The sequence below is a fragment of the Hypanus sabinus genome, chromosome 3, assembly GCF_030144855.1.
Source record: "Hypanus sabinus isolate sHypSab1 chromosome 3, sHypSab1.hap1, whole genome shotgun sequence".
Classification (NCBI taxonomy): domain Eukaryota; kingdom Metazoa; phylum Chordata; class Chondrichthyes; order Myliobatiformes; family Dasyatidae; genus Hypanus; species Hypanus sabinus.
The window spans coordinates 70,263,632-70,278,730 of NC_082708.1; the positions used below are offsets into that span (position 1 = coordinate 70,263,632).

Here is a 15,099-nt window from a genome sequence, read left to right on the forward strand (position 1 = left end):
CAAAGGAATATAGGTTAGTGAGTGGACAAGATGTTGGCAAATGGAATATAATGTGAGGAAATGAGAGATTGCTCACTTTGCAAGGAAGAAATAAGAAACTAGTATTTTCTGGGTCCTCTGGTTTCCTCCCACATCCCAAAGATGAGCAATTTGGTAAGTTAATTGATATTTATAAACTGTCCTTGTGAATGATAGAACTTTGAGGGGAACAAAGAGTGGGATTAATGTAGGATCAGTGTAAAATGGGTCAGTGCAGAATCAACAATTCAAAGCACCTATTTCTATGTTGTATCTCTCCCTTACTATCTTAGCAGAGCCGTTACTCACTGTCTTGCAATTGTTGACATAGGATATCTGCATTTTTGCTTTCATTATATCTAATTCTTAAATGTTTAGCAGCCATTCCAATCTTTGCTACTATCCTTTTCTTGGATCTATGTCAAGATGTTTATGGGACCTTTTTGGTCCATGGCTCTTTGGTGCAGTAAGTGTCTTGCTACTGGCAACATCTGTTAAGCATTTGCCTTGACAGTGTGGTCTCACTTCAAAGGTGGCAGTCAGGTGGTGATGAAGAGATTGCCATGAAGTAAAAAGTAGCCTCGTATATCTTGCTGTAGCCATCATTAATACTATTCAGCTTTTCCTATTGATCAGTAAACCCATTTATGTAATGGTAGCTATTTAATCTTGGGAACCTTGAATGAATATCGGTTCAACCAGTGCTTAAATTCCAGTGTGCAGCTTCTGTTTAGTATTATAAGGGCATTGCAAAAGATGCAAAGGGTCCATTTCTGGAGGATGCAACAGAAACTGATGAAATTATTATGCACTTTCTTTACAATTCAAACAAAGAAACATCCTATATGATGGAACTAGGAACAGAAGCTGTATGCCACTTTGCTTCTACTGTAATTGTAAGATGTTAAACTACCTCTCAGTCAAAGCAGACATGAATAATGAAGTTCAGTACATGACAGCTTTGAGGAAGAATGTTTGAACATTAAGAGTAACATCAGGACAACTAAGACTACAATTCACCAGCTTGCCACCAGAATCTGAAAACAGATATCCTGCTCTGAGCTCTGCTACAGGAAGAGGTATCAGGTAGGCAGAGGAAATAATCCATGCCTCGTCGAAAAATTGAGTATGCTCTGAACCCTGTTATAATAAAATAATCTCAACAATCATTTATTAGCTGGATGCTCTTAGAAAATAAATATAAAGAGAAGAAATATTGTGTTTTCATTTTTGCTGGATATTCAGTGAAACCATTGGTTAAATATTTCAATGGAATTTCTCATAAACCTTCCAATCTAGCACAGTGAAATAAGAAATAAAAATATCAGAATGTCTTAGCCAGTCATCCAGAAAAACAGTCTATGAGGCCCTCCCTGCAAATAACAGTGCGTTAATGATGCATACTGTTTTGTACAAGTTCAACAGACGAAGGGATTAACTCATGGATATGAACATTGTGCCCATTAAGCAAGACGTAGAGATTTAGGGATTATAAATTTGAGTACCTTATACAACAACTGTTATGGAAATTGCATATGACCTCTGCCAGAGAAATGAAATAATTCAATTCACAGTGTTTCATTCTAACATATAGTAAATTGTTGATAGATATTAAAACTAATTTATTTTTAATCTAACCTGCTCATTCTCCATGCTTAACTCTTTGTATCAAATCATTCCCTCTTTATTTCTGTAACACAGCCAACCTCTTCATTTGGTGGGGTGGGGGTTCACTTTTCTAGAAAATTAATTAAACTTAGTTAAAACATTTTCACTTTCATCAATATATATTAAATGTTAGCACAGGTATTCATGCTTACAAAGCACTGAAGTATTACTGATCTAATTGCTAATGCTTTCCACACTACTTGAGTAGATTACAGCCTTCTATTTCACATATTTAATGATAATGTATAAAAATATATGGCAATTCAATGCAATTATGAAGTTTTCAAATAAGCCATAAGATATCGGCCATTTGGCCCATCGAGTCTGCTCTGTCATTTCATCATGGCAGATCCATTTCCCTCTCAGCCCCAATCTCCTGCCTTCTCCCCATATCCTTTCGTGCCCTGAACCTATTAAGCTCTGCCTTAAATATACTTAATGACTTGGCCTTCACAACCCACCTGTGGCAACAAATTCCACAGATTCAAATTCCTCTTCATCTCCATTCCAAATGGACATCCCACTATTCTGTGGCTGTGCACTCTGGTCTTAGTCTCCCCCACTATATGAAACATTCTGTCCAAGTCCACTCTATCAGCAGGTATCAGAAAGGATCTGGTAAGTGTGGACTGGGACAGAGTGCTTTCTGGCAAGAGTGTGCTTGGTCAGTGGGAGGCTTCAAAAGTGAAATTTTTAGAGTGCAAAGCTTGTACATGCCAGTTAGAATAATAGGCAAGGATAGCAAGTTTAGAGAACTTTGGTTTTCAAGAGATATCAAGGGCATGGTTAAGAAAACGAAGGAGGTGCATAGCAGGTACAGGCAGGAAGGAGGAAATGACAAACTTGAAGAGTAAAAGAAATGTAGGAAAACAATTAAGAATGAAATCAGGAGGGCTATAAGAAGGTGTGAGGTTGCTCTAGCAGACAAGGTGAAGGAGAATCCCAGGAGCTTCTACAGATGTAATAAGATTAAATGGACAAGAGTGGCCATCTATGCATGGAGATGATAGAAATGGGGGGCATCTTAAATTAATTGTTTGCATCTGTATTTACATGGGAAATGAATACATTGCCTAGAAAAGTGAGGTCATTCACCATATATAGATCGCAGAGGAGATGTTTGGTTGTCTTGAGGAAGAGTAAGGTGGATAAGTCCTGAGGGCGCGACAAGGTGTTAACTCGGACCATCTGGAAGGCTGCTGCAGAAATTAATGAGGCCAGCAAAGATATTCAAAATGTCCTTAGGCATGGGTAAAGTGCCGGAGGATTGCAGGATAGCTAATGGTGTTCTGTTGTTTAAAAAATGCTTTAAGAATAAGTCAGAAAATGATAAGCCAGTAAGCCTGTCATCAGTAGTGGGTAAGTTATTGGAAGGTGTTCTAAGACACCAGAAATATAAGTATTTGGATAGACATGGACAGATTAGGGATAGTCAACATAGGTTTATGCATGGTAGATCAGGTCTAACAATTTTAGTAGAGGTTCCTGAGGTTGTTGACAGGAAAGTTGATAAAGGCAAAGCAGTGGATGTTGTCTACATGGACTTTAGCAAGGCCTTTGACGTGGTCCCACATGGGAGGTTGGCCAAGAAGGTCAGTAACTTGAGTTCAAGATGAGGTAGTAAATTGGATTAGACATTGACTTTGTGAGAGAAGCCAGAGAGCGCTAGTATATAATTGCCTCACTGACTGGGGGCCTGTGACTAGTCGTGAGCCACATGGATCGATGCTGGGTCTGTTGATGTTTGTAATCTATATCAATGATCTGGACAGTAATGTGGTAAACTGTATCAGCAAATTTGCAGATGACACCAAGGTTATAGCAAGATCTAGAGTATCAGGAAAAATGGGCTGAACAACAGCAGCGTAAAGAGAATATAGACAAGTGTGAAGTGTTGCACTTTGGGAGGACAATGGCAGATGGAATGCAGAAGGGTAGGACTTACATGGTGAGTGAGCAGTATGGCACTGAGGAGTCTAGTGGAACAGAGGAATCTGAGAATACAGATTCATAATTCCTAGGCCTTCATAAATCAGAGTACTGAGTATAGGAATTTGGATGTTATGTTGATGTTGTATAAGACATTAGTGAGGACTAATTTAGAGTATTATGTGCAGTTTTGGTCGCCAACCTACAAGAAAGATGCCAATAAGATGGAAGAGTGCAGAGAAAATTTACAAGAAACTTGAGGACCTGAGTTATAGGGGGAGATTGAATAGGTTAACACAGTATTTCTTTAAGCATAGAAGAATGAGGGGAGATTTGATGGGGGTATACAGAATCATGAGAGGTATAGATAGGGTAAATGTGAGCAGGATTTTTCCAGAGGTTGGGTGAGACTACAACTAGAGGTCATGGGTTAAAGGTGAAAGATGAAATATTTCAAGGGAACATGAGGGTGAACTTCTTCACTCCGGTGGCTGTGAGAGTGTGGAATGAGCTGCCAGCAGAAGTGGTGGCTGCGGGTTCAACATTTAAGAGAAGGTAATGGTTGAGAGGGGGATGGGGAGCTATAGTCCAGGTGCAGGTTCATGGGACTAGGCAGATTAACAGATTGGTAAGGACTAGATAGGCCAAATGGCCTGTTTCTGTGCTGTAGTGTTCTATGACTATGACTACAAACTGCTTTTGTCTCCTTCCCAATGAGGATGAAGAGCCATCAACAGAAATATATTTCTGTTTTCTTTCCCACGGTGACAGCCTGATCTGCTGAGCATTTCCTGCAATTTTCATTTTTCTAATGGGCCCATCACAACTGTGTACACAGTTGCAAATTGTGCCTTCTAGTACTACATGGGGTACTTCCTCATAGCTTCAGCAAGGTCAATGTTGGGGGGATGGCAGGAGGATGTCAAGAGCACTTGGGCCTACTTAGATGATTCCTCTTTCAGGCAGAGGACTGAGGTGTTGAAAAGCAACCAGGCACGCTCATTCCCTGAGAGGTAGCCACTAAGAGCTATGGAACTTGTTAATTGGGACAGGAGAAGGAGGATTAATGGAGAGACAGAAAAATACAGGTGCAGAAACATGAAGCAATAAACAATCTGCTGGAGGAACTTAGTGGGTCGAGCAGCATCTGGGGGAGAAGAGGAACTGGCAACGTTTTGGGTCAAAACTCTGTATCAAGACTGAGATGCCCATGAACAGCAGACAATGGAGTCAAAATTAGCAAAAGAAGCATAAAGACAGAGAAGAATTTTGAGAGGCAAGAGAGGTAATGCAGTATAAGACAACAGAAGCAGAGGATAAAAGATGGAAAACTGGCAGAGGCAGGTCTAGCATGAAATGGTTAAGAGGCAGAGCAAGTCCGATCCAGGATAAAGTAATCGTGAGGCGAGGGTAACATGAAACAGAGAACCAAATTAATTTTGTACATAAAACACATCAAAGATTAGAAGGAGTTATCAATTAACCAGTAGAGAGAGAGAAAAATAATATTACTACCTTGAAATCTGAGATACTAAGGGCAGAAGAGGACTGAGGCAACCAATTGCTTCAAATGGCTGTGAAGCAGACACAGGAAGAAATGATGATTTATGAGGAAGTAAAAATGCAAGTCAGTGCTGTGTGACTTAACTCATTCATTTTAAGGCATTTCAAAATAATGGATACAATAATACGAAAACAATGTTTTGTCATTGTTTTAAATTCTAGTTTATAATTAATACTAAAGTGATGTAGTAAACCAAAAGTTGCAGTCATTTGTCTGTGTCCTTTTAGCCATCAGACTATTTAAAACTTTTTATCTTGCAAAAGTCGGCCTTTTGTAACCGTATCTCACAAATCTAAAGCCCTCTTAGGCTTTTGCTGAACTCTGCCCTGAAAGAAGCTGGATCTCTCCCCTGCTTGTAAATATTTTACGCATTACTTACAGTAATATAAGAAAAATACGATGAAAGATTTACAAAATATCCATCACTTGCCTACTGCAACATAGCATAGTGCTAAGGGATTTGGACTGCATGTGCATACACAAATGTTCTCGAGAGTGTTTGATAACAGCCCCATCAAAGACACTCCTGCAATCCTTTGGCAAAAGCTTCCCTTCCTCTAATGCCTACAGCTGGCTCCTAGTAGTTCAAAGAGCTGAACTGCATCCATCCACCATCAAGCTGACTGAACATTAAGGATTTTTTACAGACAACATACTATGGTAAAATTGTTAATTAACTTTGCAAGTATTTAAACAAGGTGCTAAATTCAGATCAGACATTGCACATCTGATTACACATGCTTACAGATGAAGCTACAATATCATTAACTTAATAATGTGGTAACCTATTGCCTAGAAATTTCTTACAGTGGTAATGCTAAATGGGTTCTAGAGAAGTGGCATTGCAGTCATCTGCCTCTAGAATGCAGCTTCTATTGAGAAGTTAAACTGTGGAAATAGAGAGCAACATACTACAGCTAGAATACTGAGAGTATGCATCCACAAATCAGAAGGGCATTTTTAAGTTAACAGAACAAAATTCTGTTTGGAAGAGACAACGGATTAGAACATATGCAGAACTTTAGCTAGAATAATGCACATGAGGCCTTCCGTTGGCCCAGTTTACCATGGATGCTGTGTCCCAGCGATCTACATGATACACAAGCCAGGGCAGGATGACAGGAGAGCAAGCCGTTGTCCATGTAGAAGGCTCACCACCTCCATACAACTGATGAATCCAAAGAAGCAACAGAGACTGATACAGTTTGGCATCAGTGATGTCACAGGAGTTGTCAGTCAAAGTTGAACTCAATGTAGGACTGCCTTATGGACTCCAGCTCTGGATTTTTCTGCGGGGTTTACTCCCAAGGCCTTCCCTGTGAGTTGGTATAGACACAAGGCAGCAGAGGCTTGAGATCAGTGTTGCCCTTCTCCAACCACATTGACAAGCCCCATCTACCTGAACCTATAACTCTGTCCTGTAAATTGAAATTTTATGCCCATTTATGCTCAGTCTGTAGCTAGGGTTCCAAACAATATAGTATATTATAAATCTTGCTATGCAAGGTACAGTATTTTCAAGGTATAATTTTGATTGTTAAGAAAACAATCCAAGTTTAGTTTAACAGACCAATGTATCAGAATTTATTTAATTTGAGTTCTTCAAAACTTCTAAAGTGAAATTTCAAATATTGTTCTATCATTCAAGCTTTCATCATAGAAATGGGAAATGTACTGTAGTTGCAAACTTGTTGACCCCAGGCACAAACAAAGATTGGTACCTTAAGTTTAAACTGAATATGCAAAATATAAAACAGAATTTATTATTCACTGTATCAAATTTGTTGACACAATAAATGCTTCAAAGCCCTGAATAAATACATTCAAGATCAGTTGAAATAATGCAGATGCTTCCAATTCACTGCCTATAAGGTCTTTCCAATTACAAAATACACAAAAGCTTAGTGAAAAACAATTAGTACAGATATAATTAAAATCTGAAGCATAAACATAATGTAGAAGGTTATGCACTGCCTGTGAAAAGTGGCTAATTCAACAATCAACAAGACCTTGGCAGCAAATATCAAAGTATTTTTCTGCCTAAGCCCTTTAGAGATATTATATTCCTGATGCACCATCAATAACTCTCGGAGACGGGAGGCGAACAATAGGCTTTTATTAACTACAAGAGACCACCACACAACATCCTGGAGACTGAGGGAGGAGCAGTGCCTCCAATCGCCTTTATACAGGGGTCTGTGGGAGGAGCCACAGGTGCAGTCAGCAGAGGGGCATGTCCAGACAGGTATATGTAGTTCACCACAATTCCCATATCCATTAATCTGGAGAAATAAAATTTAAATTAGAAACAAGTGGCACAACGTATTGTAAACCTGGATTCAGAACTCCATCAGAATTTAGAACATGATCCATTCAAAAAATAAATAAAAGCCACTCTTACATTATATAAAGCAATTTAAATGCATTCAATGTTAGGCAGTCTGCAGTCATGAATGAAAGGAACAACATTAAAATATATTAACATTAAAACATATAACTATCAGTTCAAAAAGTCCACTTGCAATAATTTTTCATTTCCAGGGCATTTTGTCTCCCTTTGGAGGGAGTTGCTCCATTTGTCTCAGTTACCTACAGGAAATCATTCAGGCTAATGCCTGGTGTCAACCTGAAAGCTTCTAACAAGGGTGGCACAGTATTATCTGGATACCCTTAAAAATACCTAAAAACAGATTCCAAATAGACTCCTGACAGAGGTGTACAAGATGATGAGAGGCATTGATCATGTGGATAGTCAGAGGCTTTTTCCCAGGGCTGAAATGGCTAGCACGAGAGGGCATAGTTTTAAGGTGCCTGGATGTAGGTACAGAGGAGAAGTCAGGGGTAGGTTTTTTTTACGCAGGGTGGTGAATGCATGGAATGGGCTGCCAGGAGTGGTGGTGGAGGCAGAAATGATAGGGTCTTTTAAGAGACTCCTGGAAAGGTAGGTGGAGCTTAGAAAAGTAGAGGGCTATGGGTAAGCCTAGGTAGTTCTAAGGTAAGGACATGTTCGGCACAGCTTTGTGGGCCGAAGGGCCTGTATTGTGCTGTAGGCTTTCTATGTTTCTATTCTTAAGCCTTGTACCAGTGAAAGTCGTCGGGGAAACATGAATCTGTATAGGCAAGGGTAACACTCGCCCTCAGCCTATTCACTAGAGATAGTTCATTTACCTAGTGTTGTTTAGTTTCCACGATATTATGAATCCAAAATGACTCAAGGAGCAAGTAATGCACAGCTTGTTACAGTAATGTGTGACAAAAGGTCCCTAGTCTGACCACAGATATCTGAAAGAATATCTCAGTCCTCACTAATACATGCAAGTGTAAAAACTAAGGCAAAAATATCTGCATCCAGATTTTGCGATCTCCACCATCCCAGAATATGATTTAAGCTGATTTGTTCAACTCTGCAGTATCAAGGGTGAGAGCACTGGAAACATCAAAAGCAAACAATTTACTGGCTGTACAGCTAACAGAATTCATTCATTCACCTTGCTGTTCAGTGTTAGTGATCATGTCTCTCCATCCATCACGGTCCCTGACCCTCCGAACTGTAGTTGTTGCCTCCCCTGTTTCTAACCATGATGTTAATCCATCTATCACTTTTAGTCTCTGTCTGCCTCTGCTTCTTTTTCCTTCCAGCTTTCCAGTTATAACTAAATGTTCTAATGTCTTTCTTCGCATGATGTGTCCAAAGTATTTTGATTGCTGTTTTCTGATTTTTTTAAGTAATGTACATTTTGTTTTTGTTCGCTGTAGAACTTCTTCATTGGTTATCCTGTCTGTATATGATATGCATAGCATTCTTCAAGGAATCACATCTCTGCTGCATTGATTCTTTTTTCCATTGCATTTGTGATGGTCCATGACTCGCAGCCATACATCAATATAGGAAAATGTAGCAGCTGAGAGTTCTAAGGCGGATGTCAATTGCTATTTTCTTGTTCGTTAGGATGATTCTCATTTCTGTAAATGCTGTTCTTTCCATTACTATTCTTGCTTTTACGTCTATTTTGCATTTTACGTCTGTTTCAAATGCGACAAATTCGCATTTGTCGGTGTCGTTGCTATGCAATTGCTCAGCAAAAGGAGGTGTAAGGTGCTCCTTCTGTCTGATAGCCTACAGTTCACCCTTGGGCAAGGTGTCACGTGAAACCATTGTTTGCAGGTGATGGATGGTTTTACAAGCAGATTCTACAAATTGGAATTTATGGTTGTAAAACTGAAAACACTGGGCAGATGAATCTGCTGATCAATGGCCAGGGTTACCTGTCCGGTATGGACATTGCAACTGAAGAAGGCAACAGGAAACCTCTTCAGTATTCCTCCCTTGTACAACCATGAACTCAAATCAACTATCAGAGTAATTAGAGATGTTTAAAAACTACATGAATTATTTCATGAGTACATTCCATGTGGCAGTGAATGTGAGGGAGAAAATAAATGCATTTATATGATATCTTTCATAATTTAAGATGTACTGAGGCAATTTACTAAATTATATTTTAAAACATACCCACTTTTAGAATGCAAGAAGTTAATTTGCACAAAGCAAGATCCCCAGAACAATGAGGATATAAATAAACAGATATTCTGTTTCAGGAAATTGATTGTAGAATAATTATTGCCAAGTAACTGAGTTTTCCAACCCGCTTTTATTCAAATGATGTTTTTTTAATGTCTACATAGAAAACCAATTTAAAGCTTCATCCTTCCAACAATGCTACACATCAGTCTATTTATATTCTATTATATTCTATTCTATAATATTCTATATTATATTCTATTGTACTAAAAAGTGACATCCCTCAGGTTTCTGTATCTTCTTCCAGATGGTAGCAACAAGAACAAGGCATAACCTGGGTGATCTGGGTCCTTGATGATGAACACCACCGTTTTGAGGCATTGCTCCTTGAAGATGTCCTGGATCCTACGGAGGCTAATGCCCACAATGGAGCTGACTAAGTTTTCAACTCTCCTCAACTGATGTCATTATTATTTCAAAGCTTTCTATGTAATCTTGAGGCTATGTTCATTTGTTCTAAGTCTCACCTAGCAGTGGAAACAAAGTTCCTGCCTCATCTATTCTTTCATAATTTTATGTGTTTCTATAAGATCTCCTCTTATTCTTCTGAATTCCAGCAAGTACAGTCCAAGGCGATTCAATCTCTCCTCATAGTCTAACCCCCACCAATCTCTGGAATCAACCTGGTGAACCTCCTCTGCACCACCTCCAAAGCCAGTCTACCCTTCCTCAAGTCAGGAGACGTGAACTTTACACAGTACTTCAGGCGCGGCCTCACCAGTAACCTGTACAGTTGCAGCATAACCTCCCTGCACTTAAATTCAATCCTTCTAGTAATAAAGGCGGGTGTTTCATTTGACTTCATGATAGCCTGCCGCACCTGAAAACGAACCTTTTGTGATTCATGCACAAGCAGTCCCAAGTCCCTCTGCACAGCAGCATCCTGTAATTTTTAATCATTTAAATAATAATCTGCTCTCCCATTAACAAGCATTTATCAATTTTATATATAAAGAAAACTATGTTCCATGTGTCTGAGCATGCTGATTGTGTACCTAATATAAAATATGGCCAAAGGGAGAAGTTCAATTAAATGCTAAGGTGCAAAGCGGTTTATTGAAAAATCCAGTTCTTCTTATTAAAAAGAACATACAGGGGATTCCTGTTAATTGGGCCATTGGTTAATCAGAGCAACCGCTTATTTAAGACAATTCTTAACAAACAAAAATGAATCAAGTAAACAGCTAGGAATCCCTTCATTTATTTAGGACACTTTGCCACTTAATTGGGGCAGGAGACCATTGCCAAGCAGTTTCTAACCAGCTTCAGATAGATGCACTTGTGTGGCCATTAGACACCACACCATGCTTAGATTTAATAGTTTTTAAATAGCATCATTGCATGTCCATGCATTCAAAGAGCAGGGATTTTTTTCACTGATGGGTGGCGAGAAACAAGCAGGAAGACAATTCAGAACCTTTCACTGCGGTTTCGAGCATTCAGGCTTGGAGATGTCAGAAACGGCCAGCAATGAAAATGAAACAATTATACTACTTCAACAAATTAGAAACTATGAAGAATTTGAAGGTATCAACAATCATCCTTAATGTAACAATGAAAATGATGATATGGAGTATGCAATCATCGATAACTGTATGAAGGCAGTCCATGATCTACATTAGACATCTGTGCTGACTTTGTTCACTTACAGTCACGGCAGATGAATTCCTACATTGATAATTATTAAAAGCAAATACACATTTTATAGTACTGTCGTAGTATTGATAGTGCTCTAATTTGTTCTGTATTTCATTTAAATACCTGATTTCTTACTCAGTTAAATGGTAGTTTGTCATTTTTATACCTTTTTAACTATTTCCCTGAAATTTTGGCCAAAATGTACTGGTACTGATGTGTCCCAATGAAGAAGAATCCACTGTATTTGCATGTGTTAAGTCACCATGAAGACATGACACCGTGTGCAATATCTCCAGATATCATCACACTCAGCACCTCTGCAATTCAAAATTAATTGGTTTCCAATTTCAAAAGTTTCCTGCACAAAGCAATAATTGAGTATAGACACAATCTGAGCCCCTGATTTCATAGTGATTAAATTTAACGTTCTTAAATGGTCACAGTATCATTACATTTACCATGCATAACAGTTGAGTCCCCTAATCCTGCACTTGTCTGTGTGTCTATGCAATTTGTCATGCTTGCTTACTTATGAACATAATTCTGTGCCACAATTCAAATGGCAATGTATACATAAAAAGTACTGAAATTACCCTTCGAAATAAGTATCAGAATTTTTCCTCTCCTTGTTAGCAGCATCCATCCATCTGATACTTATTTAAATGACCCTGACTCAGGAAAACGACACCTTTGAGTAAAATACAGGAGAGGGTGCAGCAAAAATTCCCTTGGTTGGTACACCAACATTTATGAATGTTTCACCACTTAAAACAAACTCTTTTTTTTCTATTCTTCCTATCTTTCACAGTTTGTACATCTACCACCATCTGTGCTAGTAACAAACTTTGTCCCTCTCATTTTTTCTCAAATAGATTCGATAAACAGCGAATAAAAAAAATGATTTCCTTACAATCCCACAAAGCCCATGGCATTAACAATTATCAATCATTCAGTCTTCCTGTAGCACTTCACTAATACACCACAAAGCTAAAGGCAGCAAGTTTATTTCTATTCTCTATTTTTCATCTTCACCCACCTGCTTCAAGCAGGCTTCAATTATAACAGTGTCTAATGTGGTAACCTGTCTCAATGACTATTATGCAGTAGCAATTACTGTGTATCTACAATGACGAAGTGCTTTGAAATGTTGATAAAGAAACAAATCAATTCCTGGCTGAGAAATGACTTTGATCCACTCTAATTTGCCTACTATCACAGCAGGTAAATAGTAGATCCCATTTCATTGGCTCTTCATTCAACCCTGAAACATCTGCACAGTGAAGATGCCTACATCAGGATGCTCTTCATTGACTATACCTTGGCATTTAATATTATCATCCCCTCAAAACTAATCTATGAACTTCAAGAACTTGGTCTAAATACCTCCTTGTGCAATTGGATCCTCAATTTCCCCACTTGCAGACCCCAGGCAGTTCAGATTGGCAACAACATCTCCTCCACAATCTCCATCAGTACAAGTGCACCACACGGCTGTGTGCTTAGCCCCTGCTCTACTTGCTTTACACTTATGATTGAGTGGTTACGTACAGCTCCAATGTGATCATTTAAGTTTGCGGATGATACCACTGTCATTGGCTGAATCAAAGGTGGCAACAAATTAGCAAATAGAAGGGAGATTGAAAATCTTCCTGGGTGCTGCCACAATAACAACCACTTACTCAATGTCAACAAGACCACAGGAGCTGATTATTGACTTCAGGAGATGGAAACCAGTGGTCCATGAGCCAGTCTTCATTGGTGGATCAGAAGTGGAGAGGGTCAGCAGCTTTAAATTTCTTGGTGTTATTATTTCAGAGGATTTATCCTGGATCCAGCACATAAGTGCCTTTATGAAGAAAGCACAATAGTGCCTCTACTTTCCTAGAAATTTGCAAAGATTTGGCATATCATCTAAAACTGCGACAAACTTCTTTATATGTGCAGAGGAGAGTATATTAACTGGTTGTATCATATGGGAATACTGTCCTGGGGAAACATACCTTATTCTGATTGTCAAAAGGCACTTCCATTGTGATTGGTTAGTTTAGAAGCTGCAGCTACTTTTCCCACTGGATAGATGCCTTGTGTCCAATTTCAAATATCCTGCATATATAAAATTGTACGTGGAAGGGACTTTCCCTCTTCTTCCTTTGTTTAAGGCAAGACTATTGGGAAGGCAAACTCTGCGCGCACGTTTAAATAAGTATGTTGTTGAGTATTCAGCTTTGTAGTGTCTGTAACTTGGGGAATATGAATGAATAGTCAAATTATTATTCTTTGTAAATAAATGATTAATATACCTATTCACAGAGTGCTTTCAGTATCACTTTACAGATCCGTGAACCTAAATGAACATTACAAATACCAATGCCCTTGAATGGAACATCCTACAAGAAGCAGTGGATATGGCTCAGCTCATCACTGGTAAAGTCCTCCCAACACTGAGCTCATTTACATGGAGCACTGTCGCCGTAAATCAGCATCCATCATCAAAGACCATCACCATCCAGGTCATGCTCTCTTCTCACTGCTGCCAACAGCACGAACATACAGGAGCCTCAGAGACCACACCACCAGGTTCAGGAGCAGTTATTAACTCTCAACCATCCAGCTCTTGAGCCAGAGAGGACTTCGCTCAACTTCACTTATCCCATCACTGAACTGTTTCCACAACCTCCGGACTCACTTTCAAGGACTCTACGGCTCATTTTCTCAATATTTATTGCTTACTTATTTACTATATCATTTTGGTTTTGTATTTGCAGTTTGTTGTCTTTTGCACATTAGTTGTTGTCCGTCCAACTGGGGCATTTTCATTGATTCAATTATCCCAGGGTGGCATATACGTACTTTGATAATAAATTTACTTTGAACTTTGAACCAAAGAAATTTTGTAAGAAAAGGGTTGAACCGACTCATGGCCTTCTTCAATACTGCAATGACTTTATAATAAAGATGTGTGTTACAAAGCCATACACACTGTAAAGAATTGTTAATTAAATCATCTGAGAGTGAGTATAGAGGACAGATAAAACTGAGAACAGATGGTACATTCCTTTTAGCTGCAACGTACATATGAATGACTGTCATTTAGCTCCAACCAATTCTACTAATGTCCTTCAAGGAAGAAAAGCCACTATCCTAATACAATGCAACTAAGGAGGTGCAATGAAATATGGCATTTCTAATTGACATCTACATCCTGAGATGGTGACAGATGAATTTCACTCTCAATATTTGATAATAATTATACCATGTCTTCATGCCAGCAATTAATTTTTTCATACTTCTTGAATTTTAATCAAATTACTTCCAAATTAGTAAATATTATTTTAGTTCATAAGGTGCAAACTTAATAGGATTTAAAAATCAGATTAAATTTACATTAACTCTTAGATTATAATATTACTATTTTCATCTGGCTATTAAAGTCTTCAACAAATTCACTTAATATTAAACAGAAAAATTAAGAACTAGGAATAAGGGCACTGGGGTGATGATACACAAAGAATAATGGAAGAGCAAGTCTATTATATCACACAAGTTAAATCAGTTTTTTTTAACAATAAAATACTCTTATATGTAATTACTGTATTAACATAGATACATCTGAAACACTCTCTTCCAAGCTCTGTCAGGAAAGATAATAGCCAAAGAGAGAAAAAGATTTAAAGATGTGGTCAAAACTTCCTTGAAAGTT

The 15,099-nt window shown here is 38.5% G+C and overlaps 1 protein-coding gene across 4 annotated transcripts in view; it reads right to left on the reverse strand.

Annotated features, from left to right (window-relative positions):
• The window catches only part of slc36a4 (solute carrier family 36 member 4), a 270,839-nt gene that overhangs the window by 103,017 nt on the left and 152,723 nt on the right, over positions 1-15,099 (reverse strand). The window contains exons 11-12 of one of the 4 annotated variants that reach the window (XR_009511204.1): positions 5,131-5,189; positions 1,657-1,756 (exon numbers count right to left, since the gene is read on the reverse strand). The exons of 1 other annotated variant lie outside the window; for it this stretch is intronic. Coding sequence is in view for 1 of the 3 variants with exons in the window: in XM_059964607.1 (XP_059820590.1) it covers positions 7,457-7,461 (5 nt within the window). In the remaining 2 variants the exon portion in view is untranslated. Of the gene's footprint in view, positions 1-1,656; positions 1,757-5,130; positions 5,190-7,196; positions 7,462-15,099 lie in introns of those variants that run through there. 2 more of the 4 variants (XR_009511205.1, XM_059964607.1) reach the window with 2 other exon arrangements.